The 24,618-nt window shown below is 46.8% G+C and overlaps 1 protein-coding gene across 1 annotated transcript; it reads left to right on the forward strand.

Annotated features, from left to right (window-relative positions):
• On the forward strand, positions 1-22,838 carry LOC138177318 (mesothelin-like). Its single transcript, XM_069108451.1, has 20 exons — positions 1-161; positions 1,609-1,739; positions 2,067-2,188; positions 2,797-2,965; positions 3,347-3,562; positions 3,682-3,852; positions 4,163-4,312; positions 4,800-4,849; positions 6,862-6,982; positions 8,987-9,072; positions 11,181-11,310; positions 13,535-13,728; positions 14,027-14,117; positions 14,839-14,950; positions 15,694-15,866; positions 17,239-17,388; positions 17,971-18,104; positions 20,373-20,500; positions 22,054-22,148; positions 22,539-22,838. Exons 1-20 carry the CDS (start codon positions 137-139, stop codon positions 22,728-22,730), a joined length of 2,640 nt encoding a protein of 879 aa, XP_068964552.1. The 5' UTR covers positions 1-136; the 3' UTR covers positions 22,731-22,838.
• The last annotated feature ends 1,780 nt before the right edge of the window (positions 22,839-24,618 follow it).

The raw sequence follows: 24,618 nt of genomic DNA on the forward strand, positions 1-24,618 counted from the left end.
TGGATGACCTCTGAGGTCCCTTTCAGCTGTTAGAGTTCACCAGTCAGTTTGGCCTGCTCCTCTTCCCAGCACCTCTGCCCTGAATGACATCTACTCAAGCCTGGAAGCAGAGAAGCAGAGGAAGATTTTCGAAGGCATGGTGGCCTTCCTCCTGCAAGAGGGTAGGCCAATATTTCCTTAAGTCTGAAAGCACCTGGTAAAACCTACCTGGGGCAAGGCTGCAATTATATAGTCCCAAAGAGAGAAGTCAGTAATCACATACTCCTTTGAGGTGTGTGGCCCTCCCACGGCTCTTATCCTCTGTGGGCCTCCATTTCCCTCCCCTATAAAATAAAGAGATTGGACTCCGTGACCTCTAAATTCCCTTTGAACTTTGAAATTCTATCTATGTTCCAGGTATTATCCCTTATTAACTGTGGTATAATGAAAGAGCACAAGACTAGGCGTCAGGGGACCTAGAAGCAGCTAGATGGTTCAGTGGGTAGAGCACTAAGCTTGGAGTCAGGAAGATCTGAGTTCAGATCCAGTCTCAGGTACTGGCTAGTTGTGTGACCCTGAGCAAGTCCCTTAACTTCTGTTTGCCTTAATCCACTGGAGAAGGCAAACCACTCCAGTATCCTTGCCAAGAAAACTCCACAGGCAGTACTGTGGGAGGGGTCACAAAGGCAGGCACGACTGAATAACAAAATTCTCACAGGGACTTTGGAAAAGTCATTTATTCTTAGTTTCTATACCTGTACAACAGAACAGTCAAAGCGGATGTCTACCAGAGGGAACAGATAATTAGCAGGCCAATGTTATGTTTCTTTCTATATTTTATTTATTTACATTTTATATGTTAAATACAATAATTAAATACAATCACTTTCCTCTTGTTTTTGTTATTGTTGCTGCTGTTAAAGGCTTCTGGGTCCTTTGTGGACATTTGTAAACAATATGTTTGCATTTCTAGTGTATTTGGATTTCATGGGTACTTGACTGCACAAACATTCGAATTAGACTGTGGCCTTGACCAAAGTAGGAGACCTTACTTAAGCAAAGGGCTAACTTTGAGCCTAGAGGAGTAAACAGAAGTACCATAAATGACTTGACAAGTTGTTTTCCCTTTCTTTGGCCATTTGCTGGCAATAATTCTGTCTTTAACCATAATATGTTAAGAAAAACATACCATCTTCCATATAATAATAATTAATATTAATAGTTCATATTTATATAGCCCTTTACAATGTGCAAAGTATTTTCCTTATTGTAACTCATTTTACAAATGAGGAACTGCAATTATTTGCCTAAGTTCATGTAACTAGGAAGTTTCAGAGCTGGATTTTGAACCCAGGTCTTCTAACTTTGAGGTCAGATTTCTTTTTAACAGCCCCACCTACCTCATCCCTGCATATGTAAAGGACACAACTGCCCCACCCACTCTGCTTTACTTCTATCATATATTGAGTACAGGGGAGGCAGCCCACATGGAAGCCTCCTTCACCCTTTGTGACCAAAGGCAGTATGTGTCTGGGAGCAGAGTTGGGGTTTGATGGGATGGGGTGTGGAGGAAGGGAAAGGGAAAGGACATCTGATATGCAGGCCTTCTCTGTTCCCTTGTGTTGTCAGACTCTGGGACCCGCTGCCAGGATGAGGCCGTGCGGGGCCTAAACTCATCATCCTGGTTGGCCAATTACCTGGGCTTCTTCCTGGAACACGCCACTGAGGAGGAACTCAAGAGATTGGCAGATGAACCCAGGGTAGGTGGAGGAGATTCTGGCTGGCACTAGGGTGTCCCAAGGTGGTTCTGCAGATCATAAAATTAATCTCTGAGTTCTTCTCCCATGTTCCTCTTAAAAAGGCCATTCCTCCTCACCTGGATTCTAGGGCTCAGGACAGTATGTGGCACATGGTAAACACTTAATAAATGTCTGTTGACTATCCATCCAGAACTGCCTTTTCTTCAAAACTCGGTGAGCACCAGCTCCTGATGACGAAGGGCTCTCCAAGAGGTTGGCCCATATGTTCTGCTTCATCTGTCTTTCTTTATCCATCAGCTATTCTTCTCACAGTTCCTTCTCTCTCAGCTCCAGATGTTAGCAAAAGATCCTGCTGCCCTTCACCTGGTCAGCCAACTCCACCTGATGCCAGACCTGGCCAACTTTTACACAGCCCTACTCACCTCTCCACCTAGCCTCGACCTCCCCAGGTGAGATGGCTCTCCCTTGTTTCTCTACTAGAACCTTCTTCCCTGGGCACTTTAGACTGTGATAAACTGAGAAGGGGACCACGATATGTGAGATGGAGAAGCTCGGATGGGCTTGGAGTCTCTGTTCTTGATGCTGAACTCTCAGGGAGGAGGCCTATTGTAGAATCCTGTGTGGCCTTAGAAAAATGCCTACCCCCATCTCTGGTCTTAGGGCAGAATCTTCCCCTAAGATATTTCAGAGAATTAGAGGAATAGCCAGGCTTCTCCCCAACCCCTGGCCAAGGAATGTTGGCATCTCCTCTTTCTTCCTTTCAAATTCATCTCAAAAACACCATCTTCTGCATGAAGCCTTTTCTGACCCCTCTCTTCAGCAGTGTCCTTCTCAAACTACCTTATATTTAACTACTTGGTATATATGTGTATTTATTTACTTTATATTTGTGTTGAATATATTTTGACATGTACTTGTTGTATATTCCCTCAGCACGTAACTCATTGAGGATAGGGATTGTTTTGTTCTTTGTACTTGCATCCCCAGCACCTGGCACCATGCCATAAATAGGCCCTTAAAAATACTTGTTTGCCTGATTGTTTGATTCTCTCACTAGCATCCCAGATACCCTCATCTGTCACCTCAGTCCAGAGGCCTTGAGAAACACAGAGCTTGAAGATGCCCTGGCCCTGGCCCAGAGACTCAACAAGGTTTGCTTTGACCTACAGCCACAACTTGATGGAAACAAGTCAGTTCCTGAACTGCCATCTTGGGAAGCCATACAGGTAGTGAGTGCCCTGTGGGCTGGGTTTTCCTTGGGTGACCAGCTGGGGAGGGTGAATTTCCTTTGTCTCTCTGGACTTGACCAATACCAAATGAGATAATGACAGTAAAAGGCTTGGCAAACTCTAAAGGTCTATATATATGTCAGTTATTGTTAGCCATGATGGTGCTACTGACATTATCACCATCAGGGTGTATTCAGGGAGCAGTCCAGTGGTTCTGAATTATTCCATTATCTTCTTAATTAACATATAAGACTCTGCCCTTCGTGTTGCCATTTGGTGGCTTTCAGGAATGTGCCTGCCCCAGGTGTGTCTGTGTTGGGTATGCCAAGGTTCAGGGCCTCAATCCTGGGCCTTGGTCAAGACTTGACTGTCCTACAGGTGGCATCTGGGCTGCTGAGAAGCTTTGGGAACTTTTCAGAGGCTGTGCTGCGTAGACTGGGTCCAACAGCCCTGGGGCTGTCAGTGTCACAGATTGAGAGGCAGATCAGTGGCCAGGACCTGGTGGCCGCTCTGCCCGCCCTGGCCCAGGTTAGGGGTTGGAGCCCTGCCCAGTCTCGTGCCCTCACCCGCAAGATCTTGGACTCTGGCTATAAGGTAACTGGGTCTAGGGTACAAGGGGAAGAAAAAATCAAGTCAGGTAGCACAGTGCCTACCGTGATGATGTTTGTGTGTGTCTCTCTCCCCCCCCCCCCACCCCCCACCATCCCATGTAGGTCTTGGATGGCCAGAGTCTAGCAGCCCTGGGAAGCCTGGCAGGTGGCCTCAGTAGTGCCTGGCTCCAGAGCCTGGCCCCAGATGTAGTCTTGGAAGCTGTGAAGAAGCCAGAATTTGCTCAGCATCTTACCCACATCCCACCCATACTGAAAACTGCATTTGTGGACCAGGTGAGGTTCAGGCCCTGACTAGTCCTTTCTTCTACTTAAAGCGTAGAATGCCTATTATAAGGAATATGGACTATGGAATATAGACACGAATGGAGCTGGGAGGGAATATAGGGGGGATCTAGGCCATCTTTCTCATTTGACATAAAAGGAAAATGAGGCCCAGAAGGCATTGGGACTTTGCCCAAGTTATAGTGGCCGAGTCAGAGATAGAACTCAGACATCCAGAGGGTGGTGATCTCTCACCATAAATCCCCAGCTTCAGCACCCCAATCTCGGCCTGGCCTCCTTCCTCCCTGTGCTCTCTCATTAGCTGGCCTTGGCTGTTCCGCGTCCCACTGCTCTGGTGCAGGCCGTGCCAGACACACTCACCGAGGCCATCCCCAGTGCAATGCTGGCCTTCAGCCCTGATGACCACCCTAGATTCGATGACCTCAATAGTCGAAGATGGACTCAAGTACAGGTGATACATCCGGACCTCACTTACCAAGGTTACCCCTCTCTGTGGACCTGCTGGATCTTTAAAATTGGCTCATGGGAAATGATCTGAGGTCTAGAAGCCCACCCCACTGCATTTTCCCTATGGCAATCTGGATTCTCCAGAGGAATCAAGAGGGGGGTATGATACCTTCTAAGGACTCTGGTGGAGTTATCTCACTTCTTAGTAAGCACTTTCCAGCATCCCCTTACTCCCTGCCTCCTACATCCCAATGAGACACCTCCCAAACCCCTTGAATTCCATCCTATCCCCAGAAGCACTGACTGATGACGTCCTAAGAATTTGTCTGGCCAGTTTGTCAGGGGTTGCCCAGCACTGTGAATTAAATCCCACCTTTAGAGAGGGGGAGACATTTGACAAGAAGATGGAACCCGGGCTGGGGGAGGTGGGGGAGAGGATATGGTGGAGCATGTGGTGTTTTGCTGCAAGAAACTTTTCCTATTTCCCCCAGGCAGCCATGTTTTTCAATGAAGTGATAAAGAACGTGTCTGACTTTAATAGGTGGGTTCCCCAGTCTCCCTAGGTCCTGGTCATGGCCACGGGAGGCCCTGTAGGTGCTTATGAATTGTCTGTTCTGCTCAAAAATCAAGGCTATTGGTGTCAAATGGATGAGGGGGAATGCCATTGTGGTGAACGTTGCAATTTTCAGGTCTTACTATTCTGGTGAATATAGCTGTCTTGCTTGCTGTCTCCTACAAACTCATTCCCACCTTGACTCCTGCCAAGTCTTCCCCTGATCCAAATCCCTGGAATTCCATCTTCCCCTTTCTTTATCCATCCTTTTAGGCCAACTTATGCTTCACCTCCTCCAGGAAGCCTTCCTTGGTCATCCCAACTCATACTGATCTCAGATCAAGCCAACAAACATTTATCTATTGTGCACTATGTGCAAGGGAGGCATCATGGTACAGTGGACAGCCTTGGAGCCTGGAGGACGTGGGTTCAAATCCCATCTTTGACATATACTAGCTATGTGTCCCTTAACTCCATAAGGCTAGGCAATTTGCTAGGATTAGACACTGAGAAATGGTGTTTACTCGCTAGTTTGCTATAACAATGAAATCATGAATTTAGGCCACAAAAAAGATTCAAAGTTCTGCATTGGTCAAACAAAAACGGATCTCTCTCTCTCTCTCTCTCTCTCTCTCTCTCTCTCTCTCTCTCTCTCACACACACACACACACACACACACACACACTCACACACACACACACACACACACACACACACACACACACACACACACACCCTTTACTACACCCTCCTCCGTGGCTTCCTCTAACTTTTCCATACATGTATCTCATCATCCCAGCCAACACATGAGCTCCTCTCAGCCAGGCCCAGCCGTAGGTCTCTTCCTCCTCCATCTCTTCTCAGCCCATCAGCTCGTCAAAGCCAGGGTCACAGAAGACAAAGAAGACAACAGAGTGAAGCAGAAACCCTGCGTTTGCAGTCAGACGATAGCAGTTTGAATCCTTGCTTTACTACTGTACTATCTATGAAACCTTGGTCAAGTCCCCATGGGCTTCAGTGTCCTCACTGAGTCATGGCACCTATGTCAGAGGGCTGTTGTGAGAATCCAATGAGATTTCATGTGTGTATGTATACATGTATGTGTACACATGTAACACATGCATATATGTGCACATACCTATATAATCCTTTATAAGCCTTAAAGATCTATATAAATGTTAGCTATAAGATGAGAGGGCTTGGATTAAACGATCTCTAAAATCCTTTCCAGCTCCTAATGCCTTTATCCCTTTCTGTCTCCTTTCTTCCTCCTACCTCCCAGACTTTGAGCCCTCCTGGGTCAGGGCTCCAAGCTTCCTGGAATCCCCTGTCCCTTGCCTCTCCTCTTGCTCCACATGCCCAACGCCAGGATGAACATGCAGTAGCCAGGTTGAAACCCCACACCCTGGGCAGGGGCCTGATCTCCTGTACCCTCAGGTTCGTGAGGGGAGCCCACCGTTTCAAGACAGCCGGGCCTCTTTATTACGGCTTCTCCTAACCACAGTCGCAGATTTAGGGCTGGAAGAGACCTTGGAATCCTAACCTGTTCATTTTACAGGGGAAGAAACTGAGGCCTGGGAAAGTTAAATACCTTGGCTAAGGTCATGAAGCATAGTCAGAGGCAGAATTTGAACCCAGGTCCTCTCACCCCCAAGACCAAAGCACTGTTCCCACTGCCCTCGGAGACCTCCCTCTGCTACCTGGGCATTTAGAGAACATGGCCAATGAGGAAATTTGTTTTTCTGACTGACCATGTATTTGTTACTCAGGGACTTTATTTTTATGTTCTTTATTTTTTTTAATGTTTTTTCCTCAAAGAGTTGGGGGATAGGAGGGAGAAAATGGATTCCTGTTAATTAAAAAAATAAAACTTTAATAAAAAAAATCATACCATTAATAGCTAATTGCAACTATCGAGACACTATAAAAGAAATGACACAGCTGGTGCTGTCCAGGGCCAGGCCCAGCTCAGTCTAACCCGGCCTCTTCTTCCTTCCTAGTCTCTCCCCTTATGTTTTACATGGCTTCACATGTGCCTCAGCCTCCAGCCTGGATGTGGAGCAGGTCCGACGCCTGGCCAAGGTCATGGAGAGGAAGAACGTCACACTGGGGGCAGAGCAGGTCGGTGGTCTCACCTATCTGTCTGTCTGTCTGGAAGTGGGGGTGGGGATGGTGGATGGGTGGGAAAAGCCTGCTGACCAAAGGGACCACCTTGCCCTGGACATCCTCAGTAGGCCTCAAACCAGGCAGAACTGGGAAGTGGCTGAAGTTGGTCTTAGGCTCCCGCTGGTGTATCTCTCCTCCCGGTGCTGCTGGGCAGCATGGGCAGTGCTATTCCTGGCCTCTGCACAAGGCCTCCAGCTCTGCTAGGGATAATAATAACAATAGCTGTCATTCCTATAAAACTTTAAGGTTTTCCAAGTGTTTTACAAATATCATCTCATTTTATCTTCCCCACAACCCTGGGAGGTCAGTGCAATTAATACCCCCATTTTACAGTGGAGGAAACTGAGGCACAGAGAGCTCACGTTATTTGCCCAGGGTCACATAGGGAATAAGTGTCAGGGAGGATTTGAACTCAAGACTTCCTGCCTCCAAGGCCAACACTCTGTCTACTTGTGTCAGCTAATTGTCTTTGATTCTCTGAACAGAGAAATAAATTCAAGCAATGACTCATAACCAGTGGATAGTGTGTTGTACCTGGAGTTAGGAAGTCCTGAGTTAAAATCTGGCCTCAGATAATTATTAAATGCATGACCCTGGGCAAGTCACTTAACTTCTCTTTGCCTCACTTTCCTCATCTGTAAAATGGGGCATAATAAAAGCACCTAAATCCCAAGGCTATAGAAAGGATAAAATGAGATATTTGTAAAGCACTTTGCAGTACTTTTAAGTGTTATGTTTTTTTGTTGTTGAGTCATCAGTTGTGTTTGATGCATCCTGACCCCATTTGGGGTTTTCTTGGCAAAGATACTTAGAGTGGTTTTGTCATTTCCTTCTCTAGCTCATTTCACAGATGAGAAAACTGAGACAAATAGGGTTAAGTGACTTGCCCAAGGTCATACAGCTAGTAGGTATCTGTAATGGGAATGCAAATTTGGAAGATCTTCCCTGCCCCTAAGCTAAAGTGCACCTGGAGCCTGGGGTGGGAGGCTTGTTTTTCAGTTGATACTTTTTGATTGGCCAGTGGGTCCAAAAGGTTGTTACATTCTGAGCCAGGAGAAGGCTATATAAGCCCTGATGTGAGGCTTTGTTTGGGGGCTCACTTTGAGAAGTGTTCTGTGATTTGATCTGTATTCTGGGAAGCCGTTGTCCAGGGCCCCCCCGGCTTTGAAAAACCCAGATGTGGAAACCCAGATGTTGACTGGGTATGGATATAATGGTTGGACAGTTTGGAAATCTGTCTACTTGATCTGTTTCTGTCTTGATAATTCTGCCTGTATACTTTGAAGTTCGGGGTGCTGACCTTTTCCCCTGAACAAGGTAAACGATATATGTCTGACTGATTAAAGTAAGCTTGTTAACCCATTTTGAGTTGCTTTCCTTTAACAAAGCAGATCCAAGAACCTGTGTGAGCAGCCACCCTGGAGACGCTGGGGTGCTTGCTGCTATAGTATCTGAAGCCAGATTTGAACACAGGAAGAGGCTTTTGTTGTTATATGACCCTGGGCAAGTCACTTAACCTGCCAGTGCCTTAGGCCAAAGGTGTCAAATATTGGCCAGGCTGCATGCCTGAACAACATTCCTCAGTGCTTCCTGAACCAGAATAAATTATAATTGGGAAATATTTAGCAAAATATGTAAAAATACAATAGAACATAGATAATGTTAATATGTAGTTTTCTAAGTCAATATGCAGCTTCAAGGACCCTTATATATGGTCCCCTTTTTATCTGAGTATGACACCACTACACAAAGCTATTATCTAAGAGGCCAAGTTGCTATTATTACGATGATCATTATTATTCATAAAAATAATATATGAACTGATGACATGTGAACTGAGCCTGTAAAGCTCTGTTGGGAGGATTTCAGGCCAGTGAAGGAGATATTTGGTCCCCCTCAGATGATTCACAGGGAGAGACAATCTCAGAGCCTCAGGTAGAAAATTTGCTCTCTCTGCAGCTGAGCTGTCTGGCCAAGAGAGTCACAGAAGATGGCATTCCTGAGGACCTGGGTGACTACCCCAGGGGCATGCTGCTGTTTCTAAGGTGGGTTCTTGGCAAGGCGATTGCTCCTCGGTCTTTACCTACCACCTACCACCCCAACCCAGGAATCTATGGGATCAGGGTAATATAAAATAAAAATGCTCATAACCACTCGCACTGATGTAGCGCTTTAAGGTTTGGAGGGGCACCCTATGCATTACCTCATTTGCCATGGTGGTAACCAAGAATTGAACTTCGACTTCCAGGCACATGTGACACCGCTGCCACAGCCATCCCAAGGTCACACAACTAGTCAATATCTAAGGGAGGATTTGAACCTAAGTCTTCTTGGCTCTCTAGCTGTGTGACCCTGGGCAAGTCACTTAACCCTATGACTTAACATCTTTGTCTGTTTCATAGCCCTAGTACCATGCTGATACTGTGTTTGCTGCTGAATGGCTGAGTAGATAGAGTGCTGGGCCTGGAGTCAGGAAGAACTGAGTTCAAATATGGCCTCAGGCATGTATTAGCTGTGTGACCTTGGGCAAGTCACTTAACCCTATTTGCCTCAGTTTCCTCACCTGTAAAATAAGGTAGAGAAGGAAATGACAAACCATTCCTAGTATCTTTGCTAAGAAAGATCCAAATGGGGTCACAGAGAGTCGGACATGACTGAACAACAACAAAACTTCTTGACTCTCAGCCCAGTGCTCTAATCACTAGGCTACCTAGGTGTCTGTAGTATGATCCTATGAGGGAATTGCACCATCAGCTCTTGGGTGGGTCCTACTGTGCCTCCTGCCACCAAGGTGGGTGCCATGGGTGCCCCACTTCTATGATAGACTCACAGAACATCAAAGCTCAGAATGGCCTTGAAACCTATTTAGCCCAAACTGAGGTTCAAAGAAAGGAAGTCACATGTACCATATCACATTGCAATTTAGTGATAGAGCCAACATTTGAACTCCAGAATTCCTGGCTTCCCAAACAAGCAAATTCAGTAAACATTTATTAAGCACTTACTGTATGTGAGATGTGGCGCTAGGTGCTGAGAATAAAGACATGAAAAAATGGGAACTGTCCTTGAGGAACTTAAATTCCAGGGCTGCTTCTGCCATAATATACACCCTGAGATAGTGGGGACACAACACAGCATTAGAGATGGGTGTCAGGTCTCAGAAGTCCAAAGTACCCTAGGCCAGATTCAGTTTCCTTCCCTAGAAAGTGTGGTGACTAGATTATGTGATTTCTAAGACCCTTTCCAACTCTAAGATCTTATGAATCTGCCACGTTGGCGTGGTTCCCCTCATAATGAATGGGCCCTACCTTACCTCCCCATTCCCCACCTCCCATAGGGGTGTATCTATCCATCCAAAGTTCCACAGATCAGTCATGGCCATAGATGATTCCTACCAACACTGAGGAAAGGGGGCATTTTCTCTTTGGCTTGGAAGCTCATGCTGTCTCTGGTGCTTAGGGCTATATAGACCATTTGTGACCTGGCCATACTATAAGACTGACAAGGACAAGCTAGAGTATGGTTAGAAGAAGGTAGCCAGGATATTGAGAAGACTAGAGACCGTGATATCTAAGTATTGGTCAAAAGAAATGAGGATGTTTAAATTAGGAGAAAAGAAGAGTTGGGGGAAAACACAGTAGTTCTGTCTTCTATCATATTAAGAGCTGTGGAAGCAAGTTTGTTTTATGGGATTTGAAGCAGAGATGATTGGAATTGAGGGGCACTAGGACCAAGGGAATCATGAAGAAGCATATTTGGGCTCAATCGAAGGAAATACTTTCTAACATTAGACTGTAAATTACTTGAGGGCAAGGACTGTCTTTTGCCTCTTTTTGCATCCATAGCACTGAGCACAGTGCCTGGCAAATAGTACTCTCTTAATAAATTGTTTATTGATTGATGCATAACAAATAGAAATTGTTGATTTGATAACAACGAAATGGGCTGGTTTTAAAAGATCATGAACTTCCCAACCGTGGAAGTGTTTGAGAAGAAATTGGAAGACCATGTTACCTATCATGAACATTATAGAGAGATATCATGGGAGATTAGCTTAGATATCCCGGGAGGATGCTTTTAGCTTTGGGCATCTATGATTCTGTGAAAGGTTCTTGCGGAGTTGATGTGAGCATATGCCATTGGTTTCTTCTAGCCCTTCTGCCTATACGAGGACTGGAGGCTGCAAAAATTTCTTCATTCGGGTGGGAGAGTCGAACCAGGATGTTCTCCAGAAGGATTCGCCCCTGAGGTCAAGACTGCTATCAGAGGCTCTGGCTTGTCTGGTAGGGAGCTTAGAGCTCGGAATGGGGAAAGGAGGAAGTTTGGCAGCAGTGTAAGGAAGGCCAAGGAAGGTCGGGCTGAGACCCACTTATTGGCTGGGGCCAGATCTGCTCCTTATTGCCATCTGCCAAACTATGTCCCTGAGGCTGCTTTACTTGGAGTTCCACAAGGCGCTGAGCAGGTTAGGAATGAAAAGGAATGTTCAATCTAAAGTCCCTACCAGCACCTGTTGGAATGGTGGTAGGGAAAGAACACTGGACCTGGAATCCCTGCTCTAATTGCTTGCTGCGTGACCCTAGGCAAGTTGCCTCAGCTTTCTGTGCCTCAGTTTCCCCTTCCATAAGGACAATATCATAACACTCATTTTTCCTACTTCTAGGAGTTGTTAAGAGAAGAGCACTGTAGAAATGTGAACTGAGCTTCTTTCTTCTGTCCTCCAGAGAAGGGAGGAAGGGGAGATTCATACTCAAGAGGAATTTCTACAAAGGGGGCTGAGGGGGGGACCCTAGGAACTGAAAGCAGTGGTTTTCAGTAATGTGTCCTCCATAGCAATTCTGCTATTTTCCATATGTGTAATTTTAGGCAAGTCACTAAACGTTCTTGAGTCTTCATCTCCTGATCCACAAAATGAGGATGTTAGATTAGATGGGGGTAGGAACCGTTGACCCCTAGGCCACATGTGGCCCTCTAGGTTCTTGAGGGCTGAAGTTCAGTCAAAGGGCCGCGCCCCTGGGTTAGATGATTTCTAAAGTCCCTGACGGCCATAGCAGATGCTAAGCTGTGATAATGATAGATCATAGTTATATAGCCCTAGAAGGTTCACAAAGTGACTTATAGACATTATCTCAATTACTCTTCACAACAGCCCAGAGAGGCAGGTGCTATTATTATCATCACTTTACAGATGAGGAAACCGAGACTTGGAGAGGTTAAACAATGTATTTGCCCAAGGTCACACAGTTAGGAAGTATCTGAGGCTGGACTGGGGCCTTCCTGACTCCAAGACCGGTACTCTGTCCACCGCCCCTCTCCACTAACCATGAACAGCAACAAGGTGTTAGTGGAAGTCTCAAGAGATTGAGAGAAATCAGATTGTGCGCCAAAGTCACATCCGTGAAAGCGGGGCCAACTTTAAGGTATAGCTCTGTAACTTCACCTGTGTGTATTAATTCTAATAGCACCTACCTCCCTACAGTCAGAAATTGCTGGACCCCTTAAGCAAACAAATGCACTGTCCATTTCTGTCCCATTTCACTGTTTACAAGCCCATGTTCTCAAAGCAACTCAGGGAGAGAGTTTATTAGGCCCATTTTATTGAAGAGGAAATTGAGGTTCAGTGATGGGAAATGGCTCACGCTGGTAGTGAGAGACCGAGCTAAACATAGGCTTTTGGAGTCCCATCTTCTTTCCCCTACATCACATTACCTCTCTAATAGTTGCTGGTGCACCCACAAAGACTCAGAAATTTTAGATTGGGCATGCCCTCCTTACAATAGAGCTGCATCTAGTAGTAGGCAAAGTGGGCAGCCCCCTAGGGTGCCCACAGAGGAGTGTGGCAGGAGACACTTCTATTTTTTTTTAAAGCAATTGGGGTTAAGTAACTTGCTCAAGGTTAAACAGCCAGGTGTTTCTGGTTGGGTAATAAGTGTCTGAGCCCGGATTCAATCCCAGGTCATCCCGACTCTGGGGCCGGTGCTCTTACTCACTGAGCCACCTGGCCGCCCCTAAGCAATTGGGGTTAAGTAACTTGCTCAAGGTTACATGGCCAGGTGTTTCTGGGTGGGTGCTAAGTGTCTGAGCCCATGTGCAATCCCAGGTCATCCCAACTTTGGGGCTGGTGCTCTTACTCACTGTGCCACCTGGCCGCCCCTCACACTTCTATTTTTAATGTGAAAAAACCTCTTTTTGGCTTAAATGGCTTAAAGTAGCTACTTGGTGATGAGCCAAGTTGAATGTGACATGGAAAAGTCCCAAAGCATAAGCTGAATATAAATAAATGGCTTAATTTTTAAGACCTTCAGAGTCTTTTCTGGGTCCTGTTCCAGAGGGACAGGTGTTTGCCCACAGACAGGGGAAAGAATGATCAGGAAACTGTCCTCAACTCTCAAGCACTTGGGTGGGAGAACACTGAAATGGGGTAGGAGGGACCCTGGGTGGATGTGCTTTGGCTGGGCTCCTAGCCTTCAGGGGTTAGGTCAGGCTGAGAGGGCTGGCTTGCTGTCACAGGGCATCTCGGGCACACGAGTCAGCAAGGAGGACATTCGCATCCTGGGCTGGTTGGCCTGTGACCTGAACGGACGCTACATAGAGAGCTCTGCAGAGCTGCTCTTGCCTCGGCTGGAGCAGTGCAGTGGCCCCTTTAGCCCTGACCAGAAGGAGGCCGCCAACCTGGCCCTACGCTCTCATAATTCTCTGTATGGGTAAGACACCTCCCTCAGAGCCTACAGAAGAATGAATGAGAGGGTCTGGGTGAATATCTGTGTGTACACATGGCACACATACAGGAACATGCATATGAGAACAAGTATAAGTGAACACGTATGTGGATGCATACATGTGTCCTTGCTTCCATATTCTTGAGGGTGTTTTTGTCTGTTTCCAGCCTGAGGGGGAGGTAGCTAGGCCTGGGCTAGGCTAGGTCAGGCCCCACCTCAGCCTCAACTGGGTTAATCTTTTCTGGCTGACCATCTTGTGACTTCTGCCTGTCTATCTGCGCAGCCCCCCCTCCGGATGGTCAGTATCCACCCTGAAAGCTCTCCAGGGGCTGCTGCCAGTTTTGGATGGGAGCATCATTCAGAACATCCCTCAGGTAAGCCCCTTACCAAGAGAAGACAAGAGAGGGATGATCTTGACCACAGAGTATGGGGGTGATGAAGGGAGAATGGGTGGATGGTGGAACCAAGATCTAGGCATGTAAGGAGGTAATAGCAGTCTCTGAGGAATGAAGCAGGAGCCCCAATACAAATGGACACCATTAGAGCTTTGTCCCTTTGGTTAAAGGCCCTCAGACCTGTCATTCTTTCAGTCTTTGACTTCTCAGGGTGAAATAAAATCTAAGAACAGTTCCTAGAGAAGATGGGGGAAAGGATCCAGAGAAAGCCCCTTTGTGGGGACAAAAACCAAACTTTCCTGAGTCCCCGACCCTGTTTCCCCCCTTTTTACACTACAGTTGTCCTTCCAACTCTCCCTTTCCTCTGCCCCCACCCTCCAAAAAAAAAAAACACCTGACCTCTAAACAGAGGGGGATTGTTTGCCTCTAACCAAGGGCTTTTGTATTTTATTAGGACCTCGTGGGTGCAGGGCAATGCTTAGTCCAAAGGGGCAGAGTCCTAATAGAGGAATGTTAGGTGATGGGGGGGGGGAACGGATGGAGTTTGGGGGATGGGAGATCTGGGAATCTCTCACCTGATAGATAAATGGTTGGGCGTGCCCTGGGCTTGGTGACTTACCCAAAATTCCATAGTGAGTCAGTGCAGATTTATGCCCTGTCAGAGCTGTGTTATCACTCAGAAATGGCCCTTTCCTCTCAGAATGTTGTGATCTCCTGGCTGAAACGTACCCTCCCAGATCCCTCTTTGACCAGGCAGACTCTGAAAACCTTCAATAAAAAGCTCCAGTCTTTCCGATACAGGCGGTCTGCTAGTAAGTACTAGGGACTCCTGGGGGTTAAGTCCTCAGTGACCACATTTTGGTACAATGGGCCAGCTATCAGAAACTTCCAAACATGGGATCCTGGCCTGCCAACCCAGGGGTGGAACAAAGGCCAAGCTTGGAAGTTATTAGCGGAGATGGGAAGAGGGAACGTTTCTAGAAGTGGTCAAAGCCAGTAAGAAGGTGAGCAGGGACAGGGAGGAGAAGGGCCAATCAGGTATAAGGGGAGAAGTTTTCTTAATTAGGAACTTCTGACTGTCATCTGAGTCAAGAAGGAGAGAAAGTTGGAGGGGGTAGGAGCGGGAGAGAAAATTGGGGGAGGGATAAAATAAGAGAGATTGAGGGAAAGTAAAGGAAAAAAAGGGATGGGAGAAAGAATGAAGAAGAAGGGAATAGAAGTGATTGAGAGACAAGGAGGGGAGGGGAAGGGGAGAAGAAGGGAAAGAAGATGGAGGAAGAGGGAATGGGAGATCCTCTCCTTCTCCCAAGTCTCTAGCAATAACCAGCAAACTTGACCTGTGCTCCATAAAGGGAAAAGGGGAGAGTGAGAGCAGAAAGGAAAGAAGGGGGAGAGAGAAGTAGGCAGATGAAGGAAAAGAGAATGCTGGGGAGAGAGGAGGTAATGGAAGGGCAAGGAGATAGCAGGAGGAGCTTCCAGTGTCTAATTTGTATGGAAGAGGATCAGAAAGGTGTCCTGGGGCTTCGATTAATACCGGCTAATGTGGGGCCCACAGATCAGTGCCCAAAAGGGGAGATCCTGGAGATAAAGGAAGACCTGGTCATCTACTCAGAGGAGGAGCTGTGGGAATGTCTGAATGCATCTGTGCTGGTAGCTAACCTAGAAAAACTGAAGGACCTCCCCTTCACCTATGAGCAGGAAAGGATCTTCAAAGCCAAGCTGGATGAGGTAGCTGGGCCTCGGCCTCCCCCATCCCCACATGTACACAACCAGCATCCCTCCTTCTCCTCACTCTCATCTGGCCTGTGGAAAGAATGCGAGGCCCCTGTCCAAACCAGGGGTGGGATTCTGCCTGTGCACCCGTGCTCAGATTTCCCAGCACCTTAGTTTTCTCATCTGTTAGATGGGAAAAATAACAACTGCCTGACTCACCTCACAGGCCTTGGTGAGAAGTGAATGAAATGATGGGTGTTAAGCATCCTCTAACATGCTGTCAATGTCACCTACTGTCATCCTCCTAATAGCCTGGGAGGTACTGCTGTGCCCATTTTACAGATGGGGAATTGAAGGCCAGAAAGAGGCAGTGGTCCATCCCAAAGTCACACAGCAAGTTAATGGGGGTGCTGGGATGGGAACCCAAGTCTCCCTGTTTTTTTCCGTGGAACTACACTATTCCCCTATTGTCATTATACTACTCCTCTTGCTTGGTTTTCTTGTTTTGTTTTTTCTTTTTTTGGAGGGCAGGACAATTGGGGTTAAGTGACTTGCCCAAGGTCACACGGCTTGTAAGTGTTAAGTGTCTGAGGCCTATTTGAATTCAGGTCCTCCTGACTCCAGGGCCAGTGCTCTATTCACCCTGCCACCTAGCTGCCCCCCTCTTGCTTGTTTTTTATAAGCCTCTATTTAGGAGGCCAGGCTACAGGCCAGAGTTCCCCGGCAACTCGGGCCACAGTTGATCCCCCTTCTGGAAAGGTCCCACAGGCAAGGGCCCTCTCTTATCTGTCAGTTGCCTCCTGCTGGAGCCTCTAACTGCTAGCACAGACTAGCATTCCATCTTACTCCCTAGTTGGAGAAAACCCGCTCAAGGCATTGTGGTACAGTGGGGAGAACTTGAACTAGTCATTAGTCCTGCCTCTGCTTCCTACTGTCTGTATGACCCTGGATAAGTCCCTTCACATCTCTGGGTCTCAGTTTCTCCCTTTATAAAAGTGGGGGTTGGACTAAAGACTTCCTAAAGTCCCTTCCAGCTCTGACATCCTGCCACTGCATTTTGATTGGGTTAGCAGAGGGCAGTGTTTATCAGGGAGAACCCTGGAAGTTGTGATGCCAGTGTTGTTGTTTCCTGATTGGTCACCTGAGAGTGACCTACTTAGTGAATCTTCTATAACCCGGGCTTGCTTCCCCAGCTATCAGTCACCAGCCACCTTACTGTGACCAGGAAATACAACTCACTTCATATTTTCATTATCTTCTGTTTGGGTGTTATCTTGAGGAAGATTATCCATTTTAAAGTACTGGCACAGTAAACAGAGAGTTGATTGGAATTCATTTCAACAAAAGAAATACTCTAAGCTTTCTTACACTCTTCCTTCTTCTCCAGTTCTACCCAAATGGGTACCCTGAAGCTGTGATCAGGAACCTGGGCACTCTCTTTAGACTGGTCACCCCTAGTGAAATCAGGAAGTGGAACGTGACCTCTGTGGAGACTCTGAGAGCCCTGCTCAAAGCCAGCTATCAAAATGAAGACTTGGTAATCTCCTGGCTTCCTAACCCTTCATGTATTTCAAGACTTGGGTGGGAATTCTGAGGCCCTACAGAGAGGTTAGCAAGGGTGGGGAGGTATCTCCCTTTAATTATAAGCCAGCAGAATGAGGTAATGAAGGCCCCATTCCATACATTGTTCCTTCTCCCCAAAAAGAAAAAAAAAATGAAAAAGTCTTATAAGCACGTGGCTGGGGCTGTAGATTAGGGCATGAACGGGTTCTGTGGCCATGGTCTCATGTGATCTTCATGACTGCTCTGGGAAGGGGGTGGTCCCAAGGTTATTAAGAGAGAACATGGGGAAGATATTTGCAAGCTGCTATAATCACCGATTGGTGAGGATGGTCCTGAGGTCCCTCCTTTTAAGATGAGACACCCCTGTAAGGTGCTTTTATAGGTATTCTCTAAGCTGAGCCCTTCCCAGTTCCCACACCTGGAGTCTCCAGTAACTCATACGGACTCCTGAAGGCTGGATAGGAGGCCAGACTAGACGGCTCAACAGTCCCTCCCATCATCTGGAATCCTAGGCCCTTCATGTCACAGACTCTGAGAGTCTGAGCTTCTGCTATAGGATATGGCCGTGATTAATAGCTACATCAACTCGGGGAGTCCCTTCGATGTCACCTTCCTGAACGCCACTGGTTCCAAATACCTTTGCCGTCTGACCAATGAGCAGCTCAACTCCATAGAGCCATCTGCACTCGGGTGAGCACAGGGCTGGGAGCCAGCACCCCTCCCCAGGCCCTCTGGGTGGGTTTCAAGGGAACTTGGAGCATGCTGCAAAGAACACAGATTCACTGACTCTTCATATCCCTAGTACTCAGTGCGGGGCCTGACACGTTGTTGTTGTTCAGTCATTTCAGTTGAGTTACAATTCCGCGTGACTTCATTTGGGGTTTTCTTGGCAGAGATACTGGAACGGTTTGTCATTTATTTCTCCAGTTCACTTTACAGATGAGGAAACGGAGGCAAAGAGAGTTAAGTGACTTACCCAGGGTCACACAGCTAGTAAGTGTCTAAGGCCGGATTTAAAATTCCACTAGGGGAATACAAAACCATTTTAGCCAAACCTAGTTTTAGGGCAGCCATGTGGCACAGTAGAGAGAGTGCCAAGCCTGGAGTCAGGAAGACTCATCTTCCTGAGTTCAAATCTTATCTAAGATTTAGGTGCTGTGTGACCCTGGGCAAGTCACTTAACTCTGCCTCAGTTTCCTCATCTATAAAATGAGCTGGAGAAGGAAATGGCAAAGCACTCCAGTATCTTTGCCATGAAAACCCCAAGTGGGGTCATGAAGCCTTAGACACAACTGAAAGAACTAAATGACAACAACAACATATTCCAAAGTCCAGCCAAGGTGGCTTTGGGGTAATCGGCAAGTCTGTAGAACAGATAACCACTGTCATGGTGGGTTGGCGAATTTATTCAGATAACTGAAAGGCTATAAAGAAATGATCCAGGGGAAGCTAGGTAACTCTGGAGAGAGCAATTTAAGTTGAATGATGAGTTCAGAAGTCAGAATAGTGAGAGTTAAGAGAAGAGCGAGAGGAAACATCACTGTAGGTGGTCTTCTCAAGTTGGTTAGGCCACAAAAGGGAAGACAGATATAGGACAATAGCTATCAGGAATGCCTGGGTCAAGTAAGGGTTTTTTTGAGGATGCATAGACATTGGTCTCCATGAGTATTTACAGGTAGCAGGTAAGCAGTCAGTAGACAGGGAATGTTGAAGATCAGTGAGGGTGGGGTTGATAAAGGCAAGAATCTGCTGATGAAGACAGATGGGATGGGATCATTTATACACATGGAAAGGAGTGCTTTGTCAAAGAGAAGGGCTACCTCATCATGTAAGTTGGGCAGAGAAGAGAGTGGCAGAAGGCATCTGAGTGATATGAGATGAGGAAGGCAAAAGAAAAGGGAATTCTCTTCAGACAGGCTCATTTTGTTCAGTGAAATATGGGGCAAGGTACTTAGCTGAGAGAGTTGGGGAGGGGGAGCCATGGGAAGTCTGAGGAGGGATGAAAAGGGTTGGAAAAACCACTGTGAGCAGGATAGTGAATCAATTAGGTAGGTGTAAAAGGATTACCTCACCCCAGCTGAGATCATGTAACATGTGGCTTCACGATAAAAAAGGAGAAGATGAAAGTAAGGAATGAGCTAAGAGGTGGATGGATACCAAGAAGGCTCCTAAGGCAATGCTAGCCTCAGGGAAAGCCAAGGTTAGATGTCAGGAAACAAGGCCAGGCCATTTTTGTTTAAGGTGCCTGGTGCCACAGGCCCTTTGGATGAGATTTCCAGGCTCTGTAAAATCAAAGAAACCCAAAACACCATAGCTAAGGGCACCTTAGAAGTCATCTTGTCTATTTGCACCTCATTTCACAGATGGGGAGACTGAGGCTCAGAGAGGGAAAAGACTTCTCCAAGGTAACACTATGAGTTATCAGAGCTAGATCTAGAACCCAGGGCTTCTGACTCCCAGCCCAGGGCCCTCTCTGCTACAGCACACTATGACCTATTATTCTATATCCCTGTGTGACTTACTTTAGACATTTAGACTCAATTTTCTCAAAACTGTGTCAAAACCTTTTGAAATACTTCTGTGTAAGCTCTGGGTATGGAAGGGATGACCATGTGGTTCTTGTGGATATCTGATAGAGAGAACATGGAAAGGGAAGATTTTAGGAAGAAGGAAAAAATGTACATATATATGTATGCGTATGTCTGTATGTTTGTATATATCTCTATTATCATCTATCTATCATCTATCTATCTATCTATCTATCTATCTATCTATCTATCTATCTATCTATCTATCTATCTATCTATCTATCTATCTATCATCATCATCATCATCATCTTAAGACAGTACCTTTCTGTGCCTGTGACAGCCCTGTCCTTGGTGCTGGTTGAGGTGGGAGGAGTCAGTAACTGCTGATCTTTTAGCCTTTCTCTTCCCCCCTCTCTCTGTTGCTCCCAGAATGGCCAAGCCCTTGAACCCATCTACCTGCTCCCAGTCACAGAAGAATATCCTCTATTCAAAGGCCAAGACTGCCTTCCAAAGGATACCATACCCAGAATACTACACACTAATCCAGCCGTATCTAGGTAAGGCAGAGATGAGATGTGTGGTAAGGGTGGTGTGGGGAGGAAGAGAATTGGGTGAGAGGGGAAGAATCTGTTGAGGGGGAAGGTGTAGAGGAAACACATGCCCCATCAAAAAGGACCCTAGACTTGCCATCAAAAGACTCTGGTTCAAATCCAAGCTTTGTCCCATTCTATTTCTGTGACCTGGGGCATGTCACAGAGCTCTCTGAGCTTCTCTGAGTTTTCTCATGTATAAAATCAAGGGGTTGGACTAAATGACCCTTTTAGCTCTAAATCCAGGGTTCTACAATCCTCTAATAATTATCTTCAATGTTGAAAGGCAACAGGAATTTAATTTATTCTGCTTGGCCTCAGAGGATAAAACAAAGGCCATAGGGAAGCAAATATTGGCTCAATATGAAGAACTTCCCAACAATTAATTTGAAAAGCACTGTGGTACAATGGAAAGAACAGTGGCTATGGAATCAAAGGACCTGGGTTTGAATCCCAGCTCTGATATCTGCTACGTATGTGATCTTGGGTAACCTCTCTCACCTCTGAAACATAATACCTGTGTAATCTTGGGTAACTTTTCTAAACGGTTGAATTAGTTGACCTATCAGGCCCCTTTCAGGTCTATATATATATATATATGGACCTTTTATCCCATGAAAAGTAAAATGGGTTGCCTTAAGAGGTAGTGAGTTCCCCATCATTGCAGGACTTCAAACAAAGACTGTTTGATAACCTGGTCAGAACTGTTGTAAGGTGGGAGCTGGCCTAGGTGATCTCTGAGGTCACTTTCAACTCTGAGATTCTATTTCAGAGGAACTGGAGAAGGGAATAAAGAGAAAGGGAGCAGTGGATTGGGTTTGGCTCTGGTTTTCCCATGGAATACTGCCTCCACTTGATTCTTCTTTCAAATCTAGGCAGGTCCTAGATGAGCCAGGAGTGAAACTCAGCATTTCTGAGCCCCATAACCTCTCAGGGCTACTCTTCAATCATAATCCTCCCCCCCTCCCCATCCCACCACAGAGTAGAGTGAGTCAGAGGCTAAAAAAAGTCACGGGACATCAAATCTGGAAGGTACCTCAGAAATCTAGTCCAACCCCTTCATTTTACAAAAAAAGAGACAGGTTCAGGAAAAAAAAAGCAAGTCACCATTCACACAGTGAGTAGATGACAGAGCTGGGACTAGACCTCAGTTCTCCTGAAACACAGTCTAATGCTTTTTCTACCACACCAAACTGCCCTGGGTTCTGGTCCCAGCTCCACTGCTAATCTGCTGTGTAATCTTGGGCAAATCACTTGAGCAAGCCTCTCTGGACTTTGGTTTCCTCCTCTGGACTATTTTCTTTAAACCCTTCCAGTCCTGACATTTTACATTTGATTCAACATTCTCAGTAGGGCTGGTATCCGTCCTGCTTGCTGCTGGTAGGAGGGGCCAGGGACCAGGGTCTTGCCCTGGACTCAAATTCTTAGGCTGGGTCTCTCTCCTCCCCTCCTCTCCCCTCCCTCCCCTCCCTTCTCTTCCCCTTCTCTCCCCTCCTCTCTTCTCCTCTCTCTCCTCCTAGGTGGAGCCCAGACACAGGATCTTAAAGAACTCAGCCAAAAGAATGTTAATATGGATATACAAACATTTAAGAAACTACAAGAAAAAGTCATCTTGGTACAGTTAGAACCTTCAACCAATTGGGGATGACTAATGGGGGAGGGAGTGTCTATTGGGGGCAGGAGAACCCTAACACAGGAGGTCAGAGGGAAGCACCAGCACATGGGGTCACTTTGAGGATGAGGATGGTGTGGCAATGGCCCAGAGATTCCAGTTGCTTGATTAGAGACAGCTTAAATTCTCCCTTAGTTTTGATCTTGGTTTAAATCCCAGGTCCTCCAGACCTGATTAGTTGTGGTTGGGAGTGGGGGAAGGATATATGCACATGTGGACCTCTCTCCACCCCAATTAGATCTAAGCTATCCTAGGAAAGGGCCAGGGGGTCTCCTTAGAAATACCTAGGCTGAGCTGTGGGACCCTCAACAAGATATTGGGTCTGTCCTTCAGCCACTGACCCCAGAGGAGGTGCGTGGACTCCTGGGACGAAACCTAAAGGGGCTGAAGGCTGAGGAGAAAAGCCCTCCAATCCGGGGATGGATCCTCAAGCAGCGACAGAACAGCTTGGATGCCTTGGGCATTGGACTCACTGGGGGAGTGCCCAATGGCTACATTGTCATCAACCTCAGGAACAAAAATTAGATGATGATCTTTCTGCTTGGGGGGTGGGGAACTGCATAGGGCTTTGTCCCTTTTTCATTTCAGGAAGTTGTAAAAATAAAAAAAAAGAAATAATTTTAACTTTAAACCTCATCATCACCCTGAAGTTTGGCCCCAACCAAAAGTATGAGCTTTTAAGCAGGACAGATGGTATTAATAGAATTAGGGCAGGGAGAGATTTTTTAAAATCATCTTTTTGTTTTGTTTTGATCTTTTTGCCTTTTTTTTGGAGGGCATTTGGGGTTAATTGACTTTCCCAAGGTCACAAGACTAGTAAGCGTTAAGTGTCTGAGGCTGGATTTGAAGTCAGGTCCTCCTGACTCTGTTCATTGTGCCACCTAGCCGCCCCTAAAATCATCTTTTATACCTCATTATACAGAAACGGAAATAGTGATCTGAGCAAACTCACTGGACAGGTTAGTAAGATGTCTAAGGACTGGAACTTGATTTGAACAGAAGTGGGAAGGAATCTGCTAGGGAGTAGACAGCTCCTGACTGACACTCATTTGGCTCCTTTGCCTTCAGTCCTTTTCCTCTGCAAACCCCAAGCCCTGAGAAAGCAGAGTCCTGTACACTAGTCTATAGGCAGGCCCTGCTGGTCCAAAGTACTGTTGTGATGAAAAATTGGGGGCTAACAGGAGCCCTGGGGTCCTTAGGAACAGAAGCTGGAGGTCCTGTTCCCAGCCCCAGATTAGTTTTTCTGGCTCTGTCTCTGAAGATCCTTTAACCCCAGGGGTCTCTGAACCTTTGGGGGGAATTCCTGGTATGATGGCTCATTGATAGCCGATGCTGATTCAGAAAGGGGCTGGGGTATCTTTGGGCATGCCTAGCTGCCACACAGGGAGATGCAGAAGGGGCAGGTGCTGTTGCTTCAGTGTGCGTGTGGTAGGACCCTAGGTAAGGAAAGGGAAGAACTGGAACAAACCCAAGCAATAGCCAGGTCCTTCCTCTCTATCCTATTCCCCAATCCTGGACTTTCCTGATGCTTTGGTTCCTGGCTTGAAAGCCTGTGAAGTGTGCATGGATGGTGTATCAGACTCCTGTGCTGGGGGCCTAGATCAGTAACCCATACTGACATATCACTGGGGCCCTGAAGCTTTATCTCCCTGCTCCTACCCCCAGCACTGCTGGACTCAGTCACTTGCAGGGGGTGGGGAGAGGAAGAGAGAATGGAGTGGAGGACTAGCTGACTCACCAAACAAAGCTTTATGGAAGTGTCTGATGACCACCAGGGCATGACCTCTACTGGGATCCTAGAAGGACTCCATCTGGCCCCAGATGTTTAAGTTTCTCTGGGAGACCAAAAACGGGTTCTCTCTCCCTTCTTCTAAGGGACCAGGTACAGGAAAAGGAAGGAGTGGTGGACAAGCTTGAGGAGAACCTCACATTTATTAAAATCAGACCATAAAGATAGCAAAACTTGAGCTTCCCCTACTCAGAGAACACAGTTCTTGGCAGGTGCCCAGTGAGGCTTCTGTTAGGGGAGGCCTGAGCATCTGTGGCCTTCAAGCTGTTTCTGAGTGTGCTCAGCCTGGATTTATGCCCTCTTGGACCCTAGAAGACTTGAGAAAGACACAGACTGCCTCAGTCGGTTTGCTTCCCTGTGTCACCAGCCTGTGGGCAGTAGGGAGCTGCCCTGCTGAGGGTAGCCCAGCCAGCTCAGGTGAAGGGCCCAGCCATCCCCCAAGGAACTGTTCCAGAAATGGCCTTCAGTCTAAATCCTGTCTGGCTGGAGTCCAGGGGGTGGTAAAAGCATTTGTAAGGATGGCTCCTGGGGGAAGGGAAGGGCAGAAGTCTCCGAGCTGGTTCCTTGGCAGTCCTGCCATCACTCTTCCAATAGGTACTTCCAGGGTTCTGAGAATAGCAAGAC

This window comes from Petaurus breviceps, unplaced genomic scaffold (assembly GCF_028583685.1).
Source record: "Petaurus breviceps papuanus isolate PSGF00001 unplaced genomic scaffold, PetGlider_PUasm1.0 138, whole genome shotgun sequence".
Taxonomy (NCBI): domain Eukaryota; kingdom Metazoa; phylum Chordata; class Mammalia; order Diprotodontia; family Petauridae; genus Petaurus; species Petaurus breviceps.

Coding starts and splice junctions, on each gene's coding strand:
- LOC138177318 (XM_069108451.1), top strand. CDS start 137: ATGGTGGCCTTCCTCCTGCAAGAGG. Junction 162..1,608: donor GGCCTTCCTCCTGCAAGAGG/GTAGGCCAATAT, acceptor TTGTGTTGTCAG/ACTCTGGGACCCGCTGCCAG. Junction 1,740..2,066: donor GATTGGCAGATGAACCCAGG/GTAGGTGGAGGA, acceptor CTTCTCTCTCAG/CTCCAGATGTTAGCAAAAGA.